The 22,710-nt window shown below is 53.6% G+C and overlaps 8 protein-coding genes across 8 annotated transcripts; 6 read left to right on the plus strand and 2 right to left on the minus strand.

Moving 5' to 3' along the window:
* Positions 1-736: 736 nt before the first annotated feature.
* On the plus strand, positions 737-2,793 carry DICSQDRAFT_147611 (O-acetylhomoserine ami; the record flags this gene model as incomplete). Its single annotated transcript, XM_007366332.1, has 14 exons — positions 737-771; positions 827-941; positions 998-1,023; positions 1,080-1,122; positions 1,177-1,304; positions 1,365-1,383; positions 1,450-1,468; positions 1,521-1,675; positions 1,727-1,781; positions 1,834-1,941; positions 2,004-2,247; positions 2,310-2,506; positions 2,560-2,660; positions 2,722-2,793. The coding sequence occupies 14 exons, from the start codon at positions 737-739 to the stop codon at positions 2,791-2,793; spliced, it is 1,317 nt and encodes a 438-aa protein (XP_007366394.1).
* A 115-nt stretch (positions 2,794-2,908) lies between these two features.
* On the minus strand, positions 2,909-4,003 carry DICSQDRAFT_137082 (uncharacterized protein). Its single transcript, XM_007366333.1, has 3 exons — positions 3,754-4,003; positions 3,486-3,694; positions 2,909-3,429 (listed from the first exon to the last, which is right to left on the minus strand). The coding sequence occupies exons 1-3, from the start codon at positions 3,979-3,981 to the stop codon at positions 3,204-3,206; spliced, it is 663 nt and encodes a 220-aa protein (XP_007366395.1). The 5' UTR covers positions 3,982-4,003; the 3' UTR covers positions 2,909-3,203.
* A 934-nt stretch (positions 4,004-4,937) lies between these two features.
* On the plus strand, positions 4,938-5,521 carry DICSQDRAFT_170721 (uncharacterized protein; the record flags this gene model as incomplete). Its single annotated transcript, XM_007366334.1, has 2 exons — positions 4,938-5,256; positions 5,283-5,521. 2 exons carry the CDS (start codon positions 4,938-4,940, stop codon positions 5,519-5,521), a joined length of 558 nt encoding a protein of 185 aa, XP_007366396.1.
* Positions 5,522-6,142: 621 nt separating this feature from the next.
* On the plus strand, positions 6,143-6,451 carry DICSQDRAFT_170722 (uncharacterized protein; the record flags this gene model as incomplete). The annotated part of the gene is made up of 1 exon (XM_007366335.1): positions 6,143-6,451. The coding sequence occupies one exon, from the start codon at positions 6,143-6,145 to the stop codon at positions 6,449-6,451; it is 309 nt and encodes a 102-aa protein (XP_007366397.1).
* A 2,983-nt stretch (positions 6,452-9,434) lies between these two features.
* On the plus strand, positions 9,435-13,360 carry DICSQDRAFT_155541 (argonaute-like protein; the record flags this gene model as incomplete). The annotated part of the gene is made up of 16 exons (XM_007366336.1): positions 9,435-9,777; positions 9,904-10,070; positions 10,142-10,260; positions 10,316-10,379; positions 10,441-10,953; positions 11,012-11,200; positions 11,259-11,366; positions 11,422-11,581; positions 11,634-11,695; positions 11,754-11,872; positions 11,925-12,020; positions 12,074-12,450; positions 12,510-12,527; positions 12,596-12,785; positions 12,849-12,997; positions 13,063-13,360. The coding sequence occupies 16 exons, from the start codon at positions 9,435-9,437 to the stop codon at positions 13,236-13,238; spliced, it is 2,850 nt and encodes a 949-aa protein (XP_007366398.1). The 3' UTR covers positions 13,239-13,360.
* A 1,249-nt stretch (positions 13,361-14,609) lies between these two features.
* DICSQDRAFT_181100 (uncharacterized protein) lies at positions 14,610-17,686 on the minus strand (the record flags this gene model as incomplete). Its single annotated transcript, XM_007366337.1, has 7 exons — positions 14,610-14,938; positions 14,999-16,662; positions 16,725-16,866; positions 16,923-17,230; positions 17,286-17,410; positions 17,465-17,594; positions 17,656-17,686. The coding sequence occupies 7 exons, from the start codon at positions 17,684-17,686 to the stop codon at positions 14,795-14,797; spliced, it is 2,544 nt and encodes an 847-aa protein (XP_007366399.1). The 3' UTR covers positions 14,610-14,794.
* A 1,528-nt stretch (positions 17,687-19,214) lies between these two features.
* DICSQDRAFT_62065 (uncharacterized protein) lies at positions 19,215-20,776 on the plus strand (the record flags this gene model as incomplete). Its single annotated transcript, XM_007366338.1, is given in 7 exon segments — positions 19,215-19,465; positions 19,524-19,568; positions 19,628-19,781; positions 19,835-19,953; positions 20,021-20,261; positions 20,278-20,426; positions 20,530-20,776. The coding sequence occupies 7 exon segments, from the start codon at positions 19,215-19,217 to the stop codon at positions 20,774-20,776; spliced, it is 1,206 nt and encodes a 401-aa protein (XP_007366400.1).
* A 1,054-nt stretch (positions 20,777-21,830) lies between these two features.
* Positions 21,831-22,435, plus strand: DICSQDRAFT_137086 (uncharacterized protein). The gene is made up of 2 exons (XM_007366339.1): positions 21,831-22,028; positions 22,095-22,435. The coding sequence occupies exon 2, from the start codon at positions 22,151-22,153 to the stop codon at positions 22,376-22,378; it is 228 nt and encodes a 75-aa protein (XP_007366401.1). The 5' UTR covers positions 21,831-22,028; positions 22,095-22,150; the 3' UTR covers positions 22,379-22,435.
* Positions 22,436-22,710: the final 275 nt, after the last annotated feature.

Here is a 22,710-nt window from a genome sequence, read left to right on the forward strand (position 1 = left end):
GGTGCCAGCAATGTCCCATCATCCGGTGAACCCCTGCGGCTTGTGCACTCACGTGCAGTTTGAACAGCGTAGCGAATGTCCGCGGTGCGCTCCGACATCTTGTGGAGGGCATTAGCGTACACTGTGCCTGTCCACCACGGTCGTTTTTAGAGTGACCCGTCTCACTCCGAAGAATAGCACCCTGGGTTCTCACAGAATTCATCTCATTTAGATCTATCCTCAAGCGATATGAGTAACGTAGGTTAGTACTCATTTTGCACAATATAACTCATGCTCATGTGTGCAGGTAATAATGAGACAGGAGAGTGTGCACAAGATATCTTATCATGGGTTTGCCCTCCGTGGGCCCTACTTTCGACACGCTCTGCAATGCTGCCTCCTCAGTCGTGGGTGCGGGCGGGCATTCTCGGCTAAGTACCGACTCTGCCCCCTTTCTGAGATACCTGCTTTGAATGTATGCGGAAGCCAGGATACTCTAAAGCCGCGAGTTGTCCACGGGCGTACGGAAAGCTTAGGGATTGGCGTACAGGTATTTTCCAGCGCCTACCATTCGGCATCCACGTCTTCGTTGTAGATGTTAGAAGATGCGTTGCAATGCTCCGGGTTGCTCCTCTGTACTCAATGGGGCAGCCATCACTTCAGCCTTTTTGCAGCTGCTATTGCCTACGCTCCCCGCATGCATAAAAGGCAGAGCGGACGAGGTGGGGAGGCAGCAATCACTCCCATATACCTCTAAATGATTCCGCCGCAAGCTACAAACACCTTCTATAGGTGAACAGGGTACACCATCATGTCTCGATAATACTGACGTTCTGACTGCTTGCAGGGAGCCTGAGTTCGAGACTCTCCAGCTTCATGCTGGTCAAGAAGTCGACTCCGCTACAAACGCACGCGCTCCTCCCATCTATGCCAGCACTAGCTTCGTATTCAACAACTCCAAGGCATTCCTTCCGCTTCATGTATACCACCGTCTTCAGCGCTAAACTGGTGTCATCAGCATGGCGCAGATCTATTCGGCCTCAGGTGTGTTGCTGCGTGCTCGCGGAACCCTTGGGATGACTGAATGACGCATTATACAGATCTCTAGGGAACATATACTCTCGTATGGGGAACCCAACTGTGGTAGGGACAAGACTTACGCCTGGAATCTGTTCTTGGTTTCATGGAGACATCCAGGGCGTTTTCGAACGGCGAATGGCAGCCCTCGAAGGAGGTGTCGCCGCCGTAGCGGCGTCCAGCGGCCATGCTGCACAATTTATGGCTATCGCTGCGATTGCACGCGCAGGCGACAATATAGTATCCTCGTGAGTCACCCTACCTGTTTCTGTTCCGTTTCGTTTTGTCGCTCATATTGGAATGTCTAGGTCCTACCTCTATGGCGGAGTATGTTGGCGTTGTATCTCTATCTACAACTATGAGCGCACAGACTGACATTCCTCGGTTTTGGAGACATATAACCAGTTCAATGGTAGGTCACCGCACATGATGTTATAGATCAGTTCTAACGTACTGGACTCTAGTCTTTCTTAAGAAGTTCGATATTCGTGTCAAGTTTGTCCCAAGCCTTGAGCCCGAGTCATTCGCTGCTGCAATAGATTACAGAACCAAAGCACTGTATGTTGAAAGCATTGGGAACCCCAAGAACACTGTTGCTCCCCTTCCTGAACTGGCTAAAGTACCTCATTCCCTTGTTCACCTTTGTTTTGTTGCGCTGATGTCTTCCTAGGTAGCTCACGACCATGGTATTCCCCTGATCGTGGACAGCACGTTTGGGATGGGAGGTGACTGTGTAGTACTATGCCGAGAAGCTCATGAGACTAACCGGAGGCTTAGGCTACCTCATCCGACCCATCGAGCACGGTGCAGATATCGTTACCCATAGCGCAACCAAGTGGATCGGCGGGCACGGCACGGTCCTCGGGGGCGTTGTGATCGACGGCGGTACCTCTCACTTCTAACATTGCAGTTCCAAACGATATTGACGCATAGGTGTCTTGCTACAGGAAAGTTTGACTGGGCCGCATCCGGGAAGTTTCCGGACTTCACCGAACCTGCAGAGGGCTATCACGGCATGCGATTCGTCGATACGTTCGGCAAGGCCGTCCTTGCCGTCAAGGTCCGGCTGGACGTTCTCCGCGATCTCGGCCCTGCTATGGATCCCTTCGCAGCGTTCCTTATGCTACAAGGATTGGAGACTCTGAGCCTGCGCGCACAGCGTCACTCGGACAACGCTCTCGCACTTGCCAAGTAAGCTCCGCTTTTCCTGCCAGCACGGTCGTTCTAGGTCTGACCGGACCACTGTGACGAAGGTGGCTGGAGAAGCACCCAAAAGTCTCCTGGGTATCCTATCTTGGACTCGAGTCGCACGAGTCGTACCGAGATGCGCTTCGCCTCTTCCGGCCGAATGCATTCGGTGGGATGCTCACATTCGGTGTCAAGGGGGACGCGCAAGTGGGGAGCGAGGTTGTTGATAAGTTGAAGCTTGCGAGTAATCTCGCTAACGTCGGTCAGTCTTACTTCCTCTTCCTGCCTCAAGGGAGTTCTGAAGGGCTTTGATAGGCGATGCGAAGACGCTTGTGATTCATCCAGCTACCACAACTCACCAACAGTTAACTGTCGAGGAACAGCTCGCGTCGGGAGTAACCCCGGACTTGATTAGGGTACGCCGCAACATCAATGGGAGTGTCGTGGGCATGCCTTGACATTAATCGCTGTTTCCAGGTTTCTGTCGGCATCGAAAACATAGCCGACATTATCGCCGACTTCGACAACGCCCTCAAGATTGTGCCGTGATCCCTCGTGGACAAGCGGTCCTAGGGCATATGCAGCCAAGATGGACTCTACATGTACCTGCCCCCGCAGGCGTACAGCATTGTGACCCTTGAACCACAGACTCATTTGTGGAAGGGCGATAACGAAGACTGACATTATGACATGACGGCGTGATGCTACAAGACAAAGACAAAGAAACAAACAACAACAATGACTACGAGTACAATGGCTGAGTGGGACGGATCCGAGAGGTGTGACTAGTGCAAAGCAAGAGATAATGGTGCATTACAGCCGCCACGAGCGCATCACAATCGCAAAAGGAGCTGCGTCGGTCGATGTCCGACGTGTACAGTGTGCGGGGTGAAAGGAGTGGAGAGGAGGTGGCGACTATATATAGGAATATATAATCTCGACGTGATAATGGCCGAGGCTCACAGGCTCGTCACCCTCGTTACCGGCATCGGACCGTCATGAATGTAGGGGGTCGACGGAATGAAGACATGCGGGCCGTTTAGCATCTTCTCCAAGTACTCCAGGTCATCGTCCAGGGCCACCTGGGTCTTCTCTACGAGCCGCGTCGCGATATCGCTCAAGTCGGGTTCCGAAGCCGTGACCGAGAAGTCGAACCACTGTCCCGAGGTGAGCTTCTTGCTCGTACTGCCAAGAATCGGATTCATATATAAAGCTTCACATAGAGCCAGGCCATGACTTACCTCTTGTCTCCGTAAAAAGCGTAGTCATTCTTATACGACGGCGCACGCGAAAGAGTATTGACCGGCGTGGCGGGACCGTCGGAATCCGACCCTTCGGATGACAAGTGAGAGAACACTTGACACAGCGCCGGCATAGGGACTACGCTGTCGTCCTTAGCTGGATGCATGGATGCGCTTTCCGCCCCGGTATCTTCTTTCTCCGGCAGAGGCTGTAGCAGCCAGCACACGGTCAATTCAACATACTACAGTCTATGTAGGAAGAGCCTACCGGAAGCGTGTCCGTCTGACACGTCCATGAACACTGCCCGAACTCTTGGATGGAATGCCTCCGCTTTTCGTAAAGAAGCTTGCGCCTCCCAAAGCTACGCCCCAGTTTGGTCCAGCTGATCTTGCTCGAAGCTTGCTCCCGGACAGACGTCTCCGCGGTGCCCTTGCTCGGCTTACCCACCGTCAAGCTCCTGAAAGGTGCGGGGAGTGGTATATCGAAGAAAGGCATTGTACAATGGGATGTGGGGAATGGTGGCGAAGTACCGGGGAAGAGACTTGCCGGTGAGGGCGGGGCGGGGAGAGTCAAAGGGAGGGACGGGGCGGTACTCAAGTGGCAGTTAGGGGAAGAACGGAGAGCGTCTTTTATAGGCCAGACTAAGCGGTCCATGTGGCCTGTGGTTCAGTCAACAATCTGATAATGAGAATGGGGCATGACATACAAAGCCGACCTGTAGTTCAGATGAATGTGTCTGTCTTACCAACAGGTATTTGAGAACAATACGCGTACGTCCTAATAGTTTAGCGACATGTGCTCGACATAAGGTCGAAATGTCCAAAGACATTCGAAGTTTTAGCCCCGGAACGCGAGAATGAGAGTGGCGTGGAATAACGATCATTGTCTATTGTCTATTTGTCGTCAGTGACCTCGAAACAGACCATATGCGCTTGGTACTCTCCAAGCGTGTCAAATCGCTTTGCCCGGTCCAGTAGTTTCCGTTTTGGTATGTGACAGGCAAGGTGCTATGGTCCGAGCGGGGAAACACATCTGGGGGTCTTCCACTGGTAGCCGCACGATGAGTTGTCAACCGGCCAATGCACTCCCTTTTGCCTTCCAGGAAAGGCTGTTAACGCCTTAGATCAGATCAGGGCCTGAGATACAGCGAATGTTTTCTTCCCTCGACCATCGCGCTGTGCCTGCTAGTTGTATGTGTACTCGAGTGTATCGGTGTGCACAGTGTGCACTCGTCCTCACCGATTGTTAGGCAGGGATTGCGTTGAATCTGGCCGTCAGACTCTGCAAAAGCTCTCCGAAACAGCTTGCGAACGACGGCGAACGACGCACCCAGCGCCCTAGTTGACGCGTTCTTCGATAAGAAGGGACGCCAGCTTCGCAACCACGACGTCCTGGAGGTCGGTGCTCGCCGATGGCGGACAATGCCGGTACTGGCAGTTGCTGAGTGCATGATGCCCTACCCCGTAAAAGAGGTCTGGCCATCGGAGAGTGTGGAATGTGCGATGTTCGAGCCCTTCGAGAACGCCGTCCAAAGCTTCCGCGTCCAGGCCAATCAGAAGCATCGGTACCCGTATTCGCCCTCCCAGCATTTCGACGCCATCCGCCAGAATGGGCGTAGACCGCTGCGGAAGCTTAGTGCCCGTACTGTCGCTGACGTCCTGGCCGACTTCTCCGAGAATCACGTCATCCTGTACGTGCGCAGCGACAAAAATAATCATTTTGAATACCGGCTTCGCCCTGCGAGAGATCCCAAGGCACTCTCCCATAATGGTGCGTGAGGCCCGATCACTGGATAGAGCCCATCCCGCCACCCAGATACGTCGAGCACTGCGATGCGCCACCCGCACCCAAAGAGCGGTCCTACAGAACGGTACCGACGCTGCGCATGGCGGGGACCGGCCGCCAGATCGTCCCGGCGGCGAGAAAACCAGAAACCATCGCCCCCTCGGTTTTCGTCCCAGTCCAAGACTACCACCAGTGGTCTGAGACCCGCGCCGTACGGTACGCAGCTTCTCCTGGCGAGATCACCCTGTAGGACGCGAGCACGCTGCATGGACGCGTCGTACGGTCGTCTGAGGCAACCCGCACAGACCCTGACGCAGCCCGGGCGGGAAGGCGCAAGGTGAACAAGGAGCCCGTGCCGCACATGATCGGGATTGCGTGGGACATCGGAATGGAGGAAGGAGGCACACTGCGTGCCGCACATCGGCGGGGAATCGGTCAATACGTGCTCGATCCGACAGGGACAAAGCGGGGCACATACGATGATCCATCTCCACTGCTGCTCAGGCTAATCGGATGCGCCTCGGTTGGCGCAACAGTTTTCCCTGCATATCGGGAGGCGATACATGGCGTCCAGCAAAGGGCCGAAAGCGCTGGTGGAGGCACCAACCAGCTACCCGCGAAACGAACCCTGATGAAAGCAGTCGTACGTTTGACGCCTGGCACGCCAAGACGAAGTGGATCCGTGAATAAGAAACAAATTGCGCCAATTGTCCAATAATGCTTTATTGTCTGCATTCGACCTTGGCTTTACCGAATATCATTCCCAGGTGGGTGCAGACGGTACGTTCGTAGGCGGTGACCACGGGACGTCGAAGATGACGAAGACAAATTCGAGGCTAAAATCGCAGGCGCAAAGCCGTGTATCTGGCTCATGTCCGTCGAGGCCGAAGAGACTGGTAGGGGCAGCGGAGACGAGCTCGCAGATGATGCACCCAAGCCCACCCGACCCGTCCAGAAGGGCGATGGCACAGTAAATTACGCCGCTCTCCTGCGCGCATCTAATATACGCGGCAACCTTGTTAGGGCGGATGAGTCTGCGGAGTTGGAGGTTGTGGGCAGCTTCATCGTCGATTCCGGCCTGGCGTTCCTGTTCTTCAAGCACGCGCTCGAGCAGCCCCTTTCCGCTGTACCGCGGGAAGACCGGGAAGCGATGATAGAGACATTCATTGACGACGAGTGAGACGGAACCGTCTGGTGAGTCCACTTACCTCGCTTGTCTGCCATTCGAACCTGTCCATTTTTAGTCTCGAATAGTGATGGTGGAGTATTGATCGAAGGAAAGCGGGACACCGAAGGGCGCACGATCGAGTTGAAAATCTGTTCATGACTGAAGCTGGTGGATTTCGACTACGGCGCGACATGCTTGGCATGCAGCAGCCTGCTACTGGGGTTCGTCGATGTCACTGCAGCTCGGGACTCACCTTCGATAACAAGGAGATTCGAGTCTGATTTCTCCAGCAGCATTGGCCTGGAGGCGAGACCCTCGACGCGCGTTCGAGAAGGGCCAAAGTCGGTCAGAAACCTATCGCGCCGCCTGTGAACCTCGCCAAAGCGACCGCATATACTCCAACGACTGTACGTGCAGATAACGGCAGCTCAATAGACGTTATCTTGTGTCTTATCCAAATCATGACACTCACACACAGGAGGATTGGTATTGTTCTGTATCCCTACCGGAGGGCCACCGTTTTCAATAAGGTTCAACGGATTACCGCAGTCGGATGCCAAAACAACTTCGGCAATTCGCGCGCCTTAGTCACGCGGCGCGCGGAGACGTTTGGGTTCGGGTCCGGCCGGGTTCATCTCCAGCGTCTCCATTGATTTCGCGTCTCGTACTATTGCCTTGCATGTACTGTTCTCAGAGATTTACTCTCCACAGCCTTGCTGACCACACCCATCGCACTCAACATCCTGTCTTTTAGAAATGGATACATATGACTCGCTGATTGCACACGAAGCTCATCGGAACTTGTCGTCGGTATGTTACGCCCCCACTATTCATGATGCAACATCTGTGCAACGTAAATTGAGTTGAGCTAGTGAGTCATCAACTACCTCTGGGCGGAATAAACGACTGATTCAAATACATACAGTCAACTGTCACCGTCCGACGCATTCGTCGGTGGCGCATATTTGTACATATATGCACTTCAAGTTCGACTTTGGATGCCTCGACTACTCCTAACCGTATACGAGCCATCTTGGAAGCCACGCGCCTCTCGAGCTTGACCATTGTGCTGCGCTTCACCCGGCGTTGATGTAGGACGCCTATTAGTAAAAGGACTCAGTGAGTACGCGGAATACTTTCCTCCGTGTTCTCGCGAGTCTGTGTCCCATCCTTCCCTCGTCGCGACCACTCCAGTGTGAGGGGGTCTGGTTTCATAACGCCCCCCCGCTGAGATACCCCATTCCTACCTCATCGAGGTCGGGCAGATGTCCCGAGTCCATGCCTTCGTGTACGTTCGTCTCTTCGACTCTAGTCCAAATTGTGCCGGGGTTGACGGGTCTGCGCTGGTCCGCAGCTATATGCTCGCTGCGTTACTCCTGGATTCAGTCGTGTTCCTAGGCCCTTCTATTGATGGCTCAGCTGGATCGAGTCGCTCCCGTGGCTTGTGGAGGCGTAGACTATGACGGTTAAGGTTGGGCACGGTTTATGCTTCATGCCTTCTATGCGGCTAGGTTTGCCAGCCTGACATGATTCATCCACCCCATGTCCTGGCATATCGCGTCGTAGCTTCGTTCTCCCGTTACAAATCCTCCCTTCTCTGGTGTCCAGTTGCGAACCAACGACATCACTACGTCTCGACTTCAAGCTATCGCTCGTTGCTATGTTTGACGCAGCCTCTGCGCCAATGCTTGAGTCACGAAGCGATATATGGAAACAGGGCTCGGGTCTCTAGACACTATAGGCTTAGCGGCTATTCGTCGGCGTGCAGCCCCAGAGCCTAACGGCCTCGTGGTACGGAGTCGAGCCATTAAAGACAAACGGAGCCGTTTAGCGCATCTCTCTACACTCTACGCGGATCTAAAGGAATGGTTTGAGTGTCGTATCAGCGTCACCGCAGTACGGACGCTGCGCACTGCCGTCGCGGGTCAGACTTGACCAAAACCCTGCGGCTGTTGCACGATGACGCTCGTATAGCTGGCGTGTGGTCTATGCGCGAGGGGACTGCGGTAGCTTTGCGTCCGTCACAGAAAGGTATGGGAATCAGAGGGAGGATGAGTCACTCCTGCGGCTCTGGGGATCACCCAGTGCCATATATGTGCTGGAGGATTTGGGCGCACTGGCTCATAATGACGCCTTCTGGCTCCTGTCGTCCCCCGGATCTAACTGCAAGTAAAACATTGCAGTCCGTTCTGTTGCACAATTTGGAATAGAACATGCTCTCTGCGATGTTCAGAGTCCTCTCTTGTAACGGCACTTGGAAGATGCGTACAAGAAAGCAAGGTGAGTGAGAACTACCCGTATCTGGTGTGAGGCGGAATTCTCACAGATGTGCGCCGGAAAGTTTCGCCAGAGAACAGGCAAGAGGTGCTTCTCGTGCAATCCTCGCATGATCATTTGACGGAGAGCCTCCCGATTATGGACGCACGCGTTGCCGGCGCAGGGCAATGCGCTGCGGTGACAATGTACACCTGGAGAGAACGCCTTCTCGCCCTAAGTGGGAGGCTGGAAGTCCACAAGCTGCGGTAGCGCAATGCACTTGGGAATGTGGTGGTAGATCTCTTACCGCAAAGAAGACACCTGTGAAGATATAGGGTACTCTGACGCCGCGAGCGAGAGCAAGGAACGGAAGACAAGACAGGGAGACGAAGCGCGCAGCACGGCAGGCGTCTCTCCTGAACAGCGCGAGCGACACGGAACGATGGCCCGGGGAGGCTAGCGACACTTGTGTGGCGACTTCAACGAAGGCAGATCAAACGGGCCGACGTGGAGTTGGATATAGCACAAGGCGTCAGCAAGATATCAAATAGCCATCTGCGGCAGGTGCGCGGTCATATACGCTCATTAAGATTGCTAATCTCTAGCTGCAGCACAGAGTCACAACTCCCCTTCCTACTATAAAGCCCTTCCTAGCTCTATAATCCCGGCCACCTCGCTTCTCCTGTCTCTTCCATCACACGTCCGGCTCTCCTACGTCTCGGCAAAGACCTCTAGTATAATGCCTCCTCGTCGGGCTACAGGCAGTGGTCGCGGCAGCAGTCGCGGGAGGGGTTCGCAGGCTGGTGGGGGTACATCTGGTCGAGGTCGAGGTGGCCGAGGTAGCGCTCAAGGCGATCCTTTAGGTGGGAGTGATCGTAGTGGCAGCCGCTCTAGAGGTCGCGCTACTGGCATATCTACAGATGTTAGTCGCATCTCCGCAAGTCGTATGCCAGACATCAGCGAACATATCTCGACTATCGGGGTCAGGAGGCCATCCTATGGCGAGAGTGGTCGCCATCTGGTCGTCTGGACCAATCATTACGAGGTGAAGATACCGGAGGCCAATATCTACCACTATGATGGTGTGTTCATCTTCGTAGGGTTCGAATTACTGACGTACTTAGAATGGCCATGCCCCCGCTTAGTCGGTGTGTATAGCTCTCTACTTATGGTTCGCTCTCGTCATATTGACAGACGCTTTGTGAAAGCAATCTCGCCCTCCGAAAAGCCGTTGCCTGCCCGGTTGAACATGGAGATTGTCAAGAGGCTCCAATGTGATATTGCTCCGGAAATATTCACGCCTCGTGCCGTTTACGATGGCCGCAAGAATATGTTTACGTCCCATGAGCTGCCGTTTCCAGACGGGGCACAAGAGGTATCTTATTCATGTTCCATCGTGTGGTAGTTTGAGTATAACCCTCGCTAACCTCACTTCTGATGGAATAGTTTGGCTTCACCCTCACGGATCGAGCATCATCGGGCGAAGCCACTGGAGGCGGCGAGGGAAGGCGCGGTCCAAAGATCTACAATGTCAGACTAACACATGTTGCTACTATCAACCCTGAGTAAGTCTTTCACCATTGCCCAAGGTATAAGCATTGTTTGACCAACTCTGTCAAGGGTGCTCGCGCGTTTCCTACAGGGTAGGCAGTCACATGACAATGCGGTCCTCACTGCAACCACTGTGGGTCATCTAGACATTATTTACCTCATCTTTCCGCTTACGATATCCTGGCCTGTCTCAGGCCCTGAACGTAGCTATTCGCATGGAGCCCACCATGCGCTATCCCTTCAACGTTCGTTCCTTTTTCACTAACAGGGAGACATCTGCTATTGGTGCCGGCATCATCCTCTGGCGAGGGTACTTCCAATCCGTCCGACCAGCGGCTGGTCGTATGTTGATCAATGTAGACATCTCTACTGCGGCTATGTATAGGCCAGGATCCGTCATCGAGGTCGCCCTCGAATTCCTCAACATGATGCAAAGAGGCCCGCTCGCCCTCTCCCCGAACCACGGCCTCCCTGACCGTGAGCTTATTAGGCTGCAGCGGTACCTTTCGGGAGTCCGCGTCAATATAGAGATTCCAGGACAGTCATCTGTCTCTCGACGCCCACCTCGCCCCATCAAAAAGCTCACTAGGACGGGCGCAGGTCATCTCGAGTTCACAATGCGCGACGGCCAGACTGTAACAGTCGCTCAATACTTTGAAATGACCCATAACTACAAGCTGCGCTGGCCCGATATTGTGTGTATCGAGGTATGTCGTTGTCCTCAGCAACATATGGAGGTGCTATTGTTCAACTTGATCTCCGTAGTTCGGTTCGGGCGCGATCATCCCGATGGAATGTTGCATCATTCCGGAGGGTCAAATCATGCGCAAACAAATCCCGCCAGAAAGAATGAAAGATGTTCTGAACTTTGCGACGAAACGGCCCCACGAACGGCTTCAGAGCATTCGCCAGGCCCTTGAAGTCCTTGACTACGGACAGTCCGAATACCTTCGGGTAAGTAGAACAATCCTCAGTCGTGATAGCAGCTTCTCACCCGATATATTTGTGCAAGCACTTCGGCATGGAAGTCAGTCCGAATGCGGAGGTTGAATCGATTCAAGCACGTATACTTGACCCGCCGACCCTGATGTATGGTCAAGGAAGCCGTCAGCCTACCATCGTAAGTCCGTGTTTATCTGCACCTGCATGCAACTCATGTCATATCTTCCTCGAAGACGCCCCGCGATGGCGCGTGGAACATGGTTGACAAGAAGCTCTATCGGCCTGCTGCTATAAATAGATGGGTCATCGTGATTTACGAGCGCGAGCAGCGCTTCAACAGGGCCGCCGCACAGGAACTGGCTAGGAATTTTCTGGGTGCCTTTGAAGCCGTCGGTCAGTTTTCGTCACTCATCCGCCTTGTTGTGCCTATTCTAATTGCTCGTAGGCGTGAATGTCACCGAGAATGATCCAGTGATAATCCACGATCAGCCGCAGCGGATTTATGACGTGAGTCAGTATCCCCATCCAGCGACTTCCGTGATACTGATCGGCCGTGTTTCCTTAGTCGCTCCAAGCTTCCGGGAGGAGATGCATCGAGAAGCACAACGGCAAGGGTCCTGGACCCGACCTCATTGTCGTCGTTGTTCCCGAGTCATCAGCGGATGTGTACCAGGCTGTTAAACAGTAAGTGTTATTTACGCTCTCCTTCTACAACCTTCTTGCTCATATCACATAGTTTTGGTGACGTTCAGCGCGGTGTTGCGACACAATGCCTGAAAAGTTACAAGTGTAAGGGGGCGAACAGGCAGTATTTCTCAAATGTCGTACTCAAGTAGGTTGTTCGATATCTTTGTGTACGAATTCCTGCTGATACGGGTCGCATAGGATCAATGTGAAGTTGGGCGGCGTCAACGTCATTCCTGACCCACGTTCGGTGTCCGCCCTCACTGACCCGCACAACCCCACGATCGTGATGGGTGCCGACATCATGCACCCTGCTCCCGGGGCTGACGGTCGTCCCTCCTTCACAGCACTAGTGGGAAACGTGGACCACGAGACGGCCAAGTACATCGCCGACTGCCGCATACAGACTTCGCGTCAAGAGATGATCGATGATCTCGAGTCCATGGCTACTGCGCACATCGAGATGTACAAGAAGTACCGCGCTGTTGTGGAGAAGAAGTTTCCGGCTGATCCCACGCGACTAATCTTCTTCCGGGACGGCGTATCTGAAGGGGAGTTCAAGCAAGTCCTGGAATACGGTGTGTTGCCCTTTCTATTTGCTCTGGCGGACCTTTCTCTCACCCACGTCCGACCCTAGAACTACCTCAGTTGAAAAGTATGCGAGCTCCGAAAGGGCTCTTTACACGCCTTGGAGTCTGACGCCTTCGTTCGTTTGCTTTACAGGGGCTCTTGCGAATAACAATGTAGACGCCAAGATCACTGTGGTCGTCGTGGGCAAGGCCCATCACGTTCGTTTCTTTCCAAAGAGGCGAGAAGATGAGGATAGAAGTCGGAATTGCCCAGCGGGAACTGTGGTGGACCGGGACATCACACATCCCACGGAGTTTGACTTCTATTTGCAGAGCCACGCTGGATAAGTACCTTCACTCCGTGCTCAATCATTCCTCGACTCACACGATCTCTTTTGGGTATATACAATTCTCGGAACGTCTCGTCCGGCACACTACAATGTGCTCTACGACGAGAACAAGTTCACGCCTGACGCACTCCAAGCGCTGTCGTTCGCGCTGTGCCACGTCTACGCCCGCTGTACGCGCTCCGTATCGATCCCTGCCCCGATCTACTGTGAGCGTCGTTGCTATGCTGGGAACTGACCTTCGCCAACGACTGACAACCTCGTCTGCCACTAGATGCGGATCTTGTATGCTCGCGGGCTAAGAACCACTACAGTCCGGACGGCGACTTTGACCTGACGGGTTCAGGCACGCAGCTAGCGTCGAGCGATGCGCGTGGCCAACTTGAGTCCTACCGGGAGAACTTTAGGCCCCTGCACGAGAAGATGAGGAGGCTCATGTACTTTAGTTGAAATTACGGCCGCCTTCGCCAGCGTCTCCAAGTTGGGAAGTGCCGGGGTTGTATTGTCATTGACCGCGCAGTGTCGTCCTCTTGTAGGAATTCAGGCATTACTGTATCCCGTTCACGTGCTGCATTCCCTGTTTCTGTGCCGAGATCGTTTTTTCTTCAGTTACATTTGTCGTCTTGCATCCCGTGGTCTGTTAACCAGTCTCGCGGTTCACGCAACACTCTGTCGGGTGTCCTATTGTAGTCAACATGTACTGGAATTATCGCGTATAAACCCAGAGTGTCCATCTTAAAACTAATACTGCAATTCCCGATCAAGAGGCACCGTTGGCAAATGGCGAGGCTGCAGATGAAACAGGCTGGATATGCGACATGCATTGTCTCTCTCCTTGAATGCAAGCCACAGTTCACCATTAGCCCTTCATCAACATGAAACGCACCTCAAGCTTAGCTCGTAGTAGTAGCTCGTCTTGCCATGTTCCCGGGGTCCATCAATATCGGCAGCGGCATCGCTGACGCTAGCCTACGGCCCTAACGATTGCGCGCTTATTGGGCGGTCCTGGCTCCTTGTCTTGCCAGTGAATGGCCCATCCACACGATCAGCTCTGCCACGCCCCAGCGAAGCGTTGTCACCTATACTTCCTTCTCCTTGTGCCTGTGCTACGCCGTAAACATGGTAGCGAATGAAAGATGTTACAATCCTCTCCAGGCTATGGCGGCCCTCCACACATCACTATATGCGTTCCCCGCCTATCAGTACCTAGGTCGAGTCCAAGTCTGGGATCCAAGCCGTGGCATGCGAAGCGCCGGCTACCCTTTCTCTAGAAGAACGATTATTGGTACGATCTGGCATTTGGAACGGGAGAGACTCGCTCGTGACATATGTGGCAAGCACACGCAGGCGCAGTGTGGAATGAGGAGACTGAAGTCGCCATGTATGGGTGAGCGACCACTATCTATGAATGTACGATGGCCCCCAATTCAAAAGCCGGCACCACGCCACGTCTGTTCAGTCCCCAGGAACATCGCCCTCGACACTCATTCTCGCCGAAATCGATTTTCCCGTTCACGCGGTCACGAGGGGGGAGGATGTGTGCATGTACCCATGGTACGTCTTACCTCCCAGCAGCGAGCTCGACATTACGCTAGGTGGGTCCCACAGGTGGAAACGTACCTGCAGATGAGAGCGAGCGGAAGGTAGGGGCAAGCGGCGCGCGTGAATGATCCCGATGAATGTGCCAATGGGGACGATATCCTCCTGCGCCGAAGACCCTACGAAGACCTGGTACTAACCTGGAGCTTAGGATGACCGGAAGGGCGACAGATACGGGGACTTCCTCCCGCGTCTCGATCCCCTGCACCCAAGACTGTACATGCCGGCACTCCGAGCCTATCTCTTCTACCCACGAACGCAGGAACGGCTGGATGTCATGGTATTGCCATTTGCGCAGCTGCACAGCGTGGAGGATATGGTCGAGAAGTGTTGCGGAGAGCACAAGGATCGTCCGCTCGCGGCCTCGGTACGCCATTCTCATCAGTCATACTCACTCGTACCGTTCCTCAGCGTGTCAAGCACTTCCAAACCGACTTCAGCCCACTTCCCATTTTCATGTTGAGTTCCTTGATGTTCCACTTGGCTTTGTTCTTAACCTGCGATACACCCAGAATCACCATCATGTGCGCGACTTCAGGCGTCGAAGTACGCTACAGAATAGTATGCAGCATAAACTCGCCAGATAGAGCAGATGCGTCCACGACAAGTACTGTACCCTGGTTCTCCAGAGCGCCTGAGTCGTTCCTCTTGCAGCCAAAACACAACAACGCAGACCTCGTATTGAGGTGCATATCCTCCTTATCCATCGGAAAACCTCCCGCTGACAGGATGCCCACCCCGATCTCCACGAACTCCATTGTCGTGTCATACAAAAACCCTTCGTCTAGGTATTCTTCATCAGTCATCGTCATAGAACCGTCCAGGACGATGACTTTGAGGTCCTTGTCCGGGATTGTAGAGGCATCCAGGTCGGCGCAATGGGGGTTGTCGAGCAGACTCGTGGCGAACAAGATCATCAGCCTAGAGTCACCGCCCATCATTCCACGCATCACTCCGAGACTTCTTGACTGTCTGCGCGCGACGTCTTTCCAAACACGAAACCGCTCCGTCCTTGCGCGCATCGTCGTCCCGATCGTTCGAGAGAACTTCGCGTCGGTGATCGTAACTTCTTCCATGGTAATGCCGACGATGGGATGCGAGTTGTAGATGCGAGGAAGGGCCGAGTCTCGATTGGCAGAGATATTAGGACCCCAGTCCGTACAGAGCACGGAGGCCAGTGTCTGGGAGGGCATCGCTTCAAAGACAGCCAGGCGGGCGTCTTCGGCGGAGAGGGAGTATGACACGGGAAAATCCTCCATGTCTAAGATTCCGAGGATCGAGTAGAGCATATCGACGGCAAGCGTGGCCTGGCGGCCTCCGTGCAACATGAGGGGGGTTCTTATCTTCTCTAGGGGAGATGACGTTCCCTGCCGTAGGGCAAAGATGGATTTGTACAGGCTAGTTCGCCCTATGGCCCGTCGACTGTTGTCCCAACGTTGGTGCCTCTCTATCTCGATCCCGAAAAAGGCGTGGGTAGGAAGACCACCATCCCAGGACTCGTTCTCCAGAACGCACGTCGTAATATGCTCTGTGCTCTGCCAGAGCACGCAGATCATGCCTGACTCCGTCTGCATGCCGTCCGCCTGGGTCACCATGCGGCCACCCAGTGCCCATGGAGGCAAAGACGTGGAGGTCGTGGACGGAGTGAGACCGATGACCTCGTCAGTCATGTCCCCTTCGAAGAGGTATACAAAAGTGACGGAGCGCGACAGAATTTGCTCTTGGAGTGTCCATGCCCTCGACTCCCAGATCGGGAAGTACAGTTCGGGTGATTCCAACGTAGAAAGGGGACTGGTGCCGGTGGGATATGCGTGAGTGGCGGCGGCACTCGAGTATAGTGTTCCCATCTTCGAAACGAAGAATTGCTTCTCCTCGAGGACGTCCTGGTCGATACAGACGATGTCCATCCAGAAGTACTGATAGCCGGTTATCATGACGTTGAGAGCGATCTGTGCGAGAAACCTCTGACCTTCGATCGCAGAGGCATCGTCAATCAGAGTGTCCAGGGTTAGGGTGGAGAAGAACAAGGAGCCGAGCGCCAGCTTCGTTTCGTAGTTGAGATCACTGTCGTGAGCGTTGCCATACTCCACAATCTGCGCCCTCCAGTCGGTGACTGCCTTGGTCCATCGGTAAGAGATGGCGACAAATGGCTTCTCTTGCAGGCTAGACACTTGTACAAGCTTGAGCACGCCACTGCTCACAAAGATGTTGGCGTCAATGAGCCTCCATTTGTACGACGGATCCCTCATTGGCTCTCCCGTCGATGGCGATGGGGCTGCTATTCGGTTGGAAAACGTCAACCAAAGAAACTATGCGAAATTTAGAATAGATGCTCACAGTCAGGTTGGCTGACGATGTTTGGAACGGGCTGGCGAGGGCCTGCCTCCCCTCGATCACGCTCATCGTCAGGAACAGCGCTAGATACGTCGAACCCAGAACCAGCGCGGGAGATAGATTGCCACGTTTCAGAGTCTGTTGACTGCTGCGAGCAGTCAGTCCTTGTAAGCGCTGTTGAACGTGTGGATCAGGATTCACCTGACGGCATATGTTGCAGAGCGTCAGCAACTTTGCGAGGTAAACTCTCATCTTGCCCGTCACTCTCGTCAGTGGGTTCGTATTCGATGGAGAGTCAGCACTTTTAGGCAAAGCCACAAGTTCCTGAGGGTTCGCCAACTTGATACCTCCTAGGGGTGCTACGTCCATGTCTCTGTGCTCGCAGAGGTCTTCTACTGAGACGGGGGATGCGATAGGTTCGATCTTGAACGGTCTGATCTCCACCATCAAAGAGAAGTCAATGCGGAGGCTTCTGTGGATATCTGGACCATGCAGGGTCCTAGAAAGCTCTGAAGAATGGCTTCAAGCTGGGTTTACCATTCACGCAAACAGAGGTCCCCGTACCTTGTCCTTCATCCGCATCATACAGTAGCGCCATGTCTTCTTGATGTTCCCCTATGACAGTGTGGGTCCATCCGGGTGATTTCCTAGTTATGGCCCTGAACGTGATCCAGGTATCAAACAGGGGACTATGAACTGGTAGTGAGGTCAGGTAATAGGAGAAAGGAAAAAGGTTCGCCCACAACTCCAAGGTTTCGTTGCAGTATGCATGATCACCGTGCACGCTTCTCTGCGTCTTCTTCGTGATACAGCCGACCTTCACTTGCACATAGGAATCCCATTCTGCAGGTACTAACCCGTAGAGTCGAAGGACTGCAAGCGGCAAATCAAGGCCATGAGCCGCATATCAAAACGATGAGGATTGTTGCCTCACTTTTGACGTGGAGCAGTGTGCTGAGCGACATGGTGATACTGTCGGCATTACATTGCATAGAAAAAGGTGCTCTACTAACTCACCAGGTTCTAATTCCATCTCGTTCAGTTTCGCCGCTCTTATCCATTGTTTAATATCCTTGTGACTTTGATTGGACAAGGACGGTATCGATACACATAGAGTAGTTGGATTGCGCTACAAGGCTTCAGTGAGTTGGTATGCAATGAAGGTGGAGTCTAATGGAGGGCCCCAGCAGCGAAAGAGCCACACCACTAGTGGCACTAGCTGCAAGCATCCACCACGATGACACATTGCAGCCGAGTTTCACGTCGGATTGATCACATGAAACTGTCACAGAAGCGCAAAATGCATGCTGCCTAAGACGGAGATGAATGCTAGACGGGGACACTCGGGGAAGCTTGAGCTCGCATCTGTAAAGTTTGGAAGGTATGCCAGCCAATCCGTACTCTCGAGATAAGGATCCATCCTCCAGGCCAACAGGATTCAATTCTCTCACAGAGCTCTTCCCTGTTAATACTCACATAAATGCTCAGGAAGCTTGTCTCGGCGTGGCACCGATCCCCACCTCGTGTACATTGCGCTGATTGAGACCACCCTCGGAAGCTTTTTGAACAACGTGCATGTCTTCTCTTCGCAGAGTGTTCCAAGGTTCAAATGCTACAGAAATAATTTGAGGAGCTATGTGGAGAAGCCCCATGATAAGCTGTGCACACGTTGGTAGGATGGATCTGGGTGCGCACCCCCGGGCCCAAATGCAGGATGTCCGCCTGTAGGATAAAGCAAATTCCTTGCAGGATTCTCCAAAAAGTTGTAATTTTTTCTAGAGTATACTAGTAATATATTGCAGCATCAAGAGCCACAGACGCACTCCGAGTCATGGATAGACTTTGCCGAGAAGTTCATCCGGACGGGTGGAGAGTTCATATTGAACCTGGGCTGTGGAACACCAGCTGTGGGGCATGCCGCAAGACTGTGGAGAGCGGAAAGAGGCTGTACGTACAAGAAATGAGGTCTAGATCTGTCTTGTACGAAATGCACGAGGCGATGAGTGGAACGGCGAATGACATTGGTGATAGATCTCGACAGCCTGAGAAGGTGGACTCTGTCCGCCAGCGTCTACTACTACCGGCTATCACCGGACGTGCATTGGCGCTAGGTAACACTGGCTCAGATTGCCCCGTATCCGCGAATATGCACCTTCATACTCTTCGCGGCATGTCTACTCGAGCATAGGAAGTGGTAACGGAGATAAATAATATATCTACGCATTCGCGTTCAGGGCACTCGTCTGATACTAGTCACTGGTACACAGTTTCACGCTCAGAATAGCACTATCACTACTAGCCCCTTCCCATTGAATCAGGCTCGATCATATGTCTCCAAGCAGGCGATACACAGAGGCGCACTGAACCATGCCGGATATGATGAAGCTACTGATCTCCGTAGAAAGCGCGCATCCCAAAGCTATAAATCGGCAAGTCAACCCCCACTTCCGCACGCGCTCACGTATATTTGCATCGCTCCGCTTTAACCTGACCATGCCTGTGACCTTCAACGTCGCGCAGCACGATGCAGACTCTGCTATCATTGCAGAAGGCTACGCGAGTCCCACAGAGAAGGATATCCTCAAGAGTATCTGTCACAGAGAACAGTGGAAGGAGGTTGGAGAAATCCTGCAGTCTTCCGTACCCAAAGACACTTTGGAGTCCTCCGTAATGACACCTGCGAAGAATAGGTTTGTGAGCACGGTGATTGAGGCGTATGGGAAACATCATCATCTGAAGATCCGGTACTCCATCATCATGCATGTCATGGAGATGCGCTAAAGCCCTACTGCACTACCGTAGACCAGACGACGTTTGGATTGCGATACTGTCCCAGCTCAGTTTCTCGTACGTCACCGCTACCTATAAGCACTATCATTGTCTTGCTGTTTCTATCCTCTTTGTAGCGTAAATAGGCACTCCGAAGAGCTGCGCAACTACTTTGTTGCACACGAGGGAAAGAAGGAACTCATGGTAGAGAGACGCGGTCGAGATGTCAATCGTTACACCATCGACTTCGCTTCCATCGCGCGAGACATGTCGGGAGAGATTGACAAGCACGTGCGTATATGCGTCCTCCTGATGTGATCCCTGCCAGTCAATCCTGAACTAAGAATCGTGTCCCGCCGGTCGTTGACAAGACCCTAGTCAAATGGATACTTCCCGACTTCAGTACGTCTACGTGGCAGGACGTGACAATATGCTCTGTTCAGCTCATGTCAACACTCAAGTCGTATGTATCTCGACTCCAATCCGAATCTATGTTACCGGCCACGCGCTGACATATTCATGCTTTACAGCTATTTCTCATACAAGGCTAGGCTCCTGTGCGGCATCCCTTCGGTAACGCTCGAAGGCGAAAAGGCAGACTGGGAGCGGCTTCCCAAGCGCCTAGATCGCCTGCCCGAACTGGGAGAGGAGCCCGAGCGGTGGGCCTCGATGCTCCGCCCGATCCTGCGCCGTTTTGTGGACGCGTTGTACGGGCGGCCGGACGCGACGTTTTGGGAGCACGTTGTGCACCGCGAAATCCCGCATTTGTGGGTCTGGATCGCAGAAGGAGCACCTACTTTCGGGGTGGATCACCGCGTTCTGCGTGTGGGACACGAAGGGGACGTGGCTTGCGGGTCCGCGTCCGGACCCCAAGGGCCATTCCGCCATGCGCGCGGTCAGCACTGCTATAGGGAGAGAGATGACCTCTGCCGGTGAGTGTTGTATCCCAGAATAGTATATGCTTCTTGCTCATTGTTGAATTGACAGGGGGGCATGTGTGGAATCTCGTAGCTCCCAGTCGTGCGTTCCGGGGAAACAGTGACTCGGACTACGTACTGGACGGCGTTGAGTACTTCACACTCGACATGGACGACGTGGCTGAGGGCTACTGCGAGGTAGACGTGCTTCTGGATGACAACGGAGAGGAAATCAAGTGTAAGATGCTCTCCGGCCACGTCGCGATGACTATATCGGAAGGACAAGAGGGCTCAGGATCATATGATACACTGAGCCCTGCTCCGCAGTGGTTCTTGTATGTCAAGCAGCCCCTAGAGCTTGAAGCCTGAAGACAGTATGGCGCGCAGTGAGGAATGATGCGATGTCGATGAAGGAGGACTGCTGTGGAGGTATGATTTGTCAGGAGTAAAAAGGTGTAGTGAGATTACGACCTGTAGTTACCTGAAATCGAGCTTAGTGGATGACGGTGACCCAGAAACGCAGAGCCGGTTGAGGTACATAGATTTGTAGCAATAGCGTGCTGGTCTACTAGTGAAAGACAGGCCCGAACGTTGTACGCACGCAAGGCTCGAGCGCGCTTGCTTTGTGGTCAGAGTTATCAGTGTCAGCGTGTTACAAACGCTATCATATCTTGAGAAACTCACCAGGTTTCTGTACGAGCCTCAGCTGCAGTATCGGCGTTCGGGTCCATGATCTGCGCTCTCGCGACACTGCTCCGCTTCGGGATGATACTATGGTGTTCAAACGATCAGCTGGCAAGTCGGGTAGCGGTGTCTCAGCTCGGAACTGACGGACCGCATGAGACAGTGTCGGAATCGGACGAGTGAGACCGGTTGCGCTTCACTCGGTGCAACCGTTGTGGAAGCATAATCCGAGAAAAGTCCCGGAAGTCAAATAGAAAGGTCAGCAACCAGGTCGCAGGCACGCACCTCTCCACATGGCAGTTGAACCAAAGTTCAACGTCAACGTTCAACTCGCGGGTCGTCGGAGAATTCCGGAGGTCGTGAGGACCCCGCTGCGAACATATAGAAGGAGCGCGGACTCAGAGCAGTTGAGCACGATTGCAGCGAGCATGAAGCGATGTCTCCGCATACACATGGTTGGGGAAAATGTACCTGCGGTGCAGTGACGATGGCGATCACAGTTGAGATGGGCGTGGGCGCTACCCTTTGGTTGTGTCGGCACAAGGCTCAAGCACTCGGCCGGCCCTGGGCCGACGGCAGCTCACCAGTACTAGTACTGCCAGTGGACGGTGCCGGATTTTCTCTCTCTCCCGTCATTCCATGCAGTGTTGAGCCTCCGCCTTCCTCGTGTATCTCAAAATTGACCTATATTCTCTGTCTTTCTTCCTGTCGTTCCTCGTATCTCTGTTGTCTCATACCGCAGCATTGCCATCCGTGCTCAAGTTCGCAAACATCATTCAAGGAAGTACAACAATAGCCTTCACGAGGTATTGGTGAGCCTCGCAATTTCCAACTCCAGAGATCTCCGCTGCCCGCACTCAGAGCGATGCGTAAAAATGGCCGTTTTGTAACGCCGCCAGGCGGACGATCGCATACTCTCTGGTGCAGACCTGCAGTGGTACGCACTCTCCACAAATCTGCTCCTGTCCTCTCTGTATAATTGGGTGACGCGATACAAGTGCAGGACGTACATGCTGTCATTGAGGATGCTCCGTGCGAACGCATGAGCGGCTCAATGCCATGGTGTGGTCTTCCGAGGCCGGCATACCGGGTACCTTTGCGAGCGTCTTGTCAATCTCCTATCGAGGGCCCCGGTTCTGCCACGCCCACAAGTATAAGTCAGTGCTCGATGTGACAAGGGTCAAAGCCCTCGTCGAATGGGTCCTTCCCGACTTCACTGCCTCTACCTTGCAGAACGTGACGGCCTACTCCGTTCAGCTCATGTCAACGCTGAAGCCGTACGCATAACAACCGACGACTCAAAATCTGCTAGGTGCTTGTAGCTTGCACTACCCGAATCTGAGATCCCTAGCGTGTGCTAGCTTTTTAGCAGGGAAAGCTAGTTTGTCACCCGGGAGACCCGTTGATGGGAGCTAGCGTGAGCTCACCTTGGGCTCTAGCACACCTTCCTTTGGGCGCAGATACATCTTGTCAGTACTGTGCGATGTAAAGATATCCAAAGAGGGAAAACCAGACTCCAAATTCGCTCTGTCCATATATCGACTAGGACCGAATCGCATGCTTCCCCTTGTTGTACAGCTACTTCACGTTCAAATTCATTCTCGGATGCCGCATCCCTT

The sequence above is a fragment of the Dichomitus squalens genome (genome assembly GCF_000275845.1).
Source record: "Dichomitus squalens LYAD-421 SS1 unplaced genomic scaffold DICSQscaffold_17, whole genome shotgun sequence".
NCBI lineage: Eukaryota > Fungi > Basidiomycota > Agaricomycetes > Polyporales > Polyporaceae > Dichomitus > Dichomitus squalens.

What these genes read in the sequence shown, in the direction of transcription:
- DICSQDRAFT_137082 (XM_007366333.1), bottom strand. Translation starts at nt 3,981, where the DNA reads ATGCCTTTCTTCGATATACCACTCCCCGCACCTTTCAGGAGCTTGACG. An exon ending in GTCAGACGGACACGCTTCCG is followed by an intron (nt 3,695 to 3,753) that starts GTAGGCTCTTCC and finishes TGGCTGCTACAG; the next exon opens with CCTCTGCCGGAGAAAGAAGA. An exon ending in GCTTTTTACGGAGACAAGAG is followed by an intron (nt 3,430 to 3,485) that starts GTAAGTCATGGC and finishes GATTCTTGGCAG; the next exon opens with TACGAGCAAGAAGCTCACCT.
- DICSQDRAFT_137086 (XM_007366339.1), top strand. Translation starts at nt 22,151, where the DNA reads ATGGTGTGGTCTTCCGAGGCCGGCATACCGGGTACCTTTGCGAGCGTC.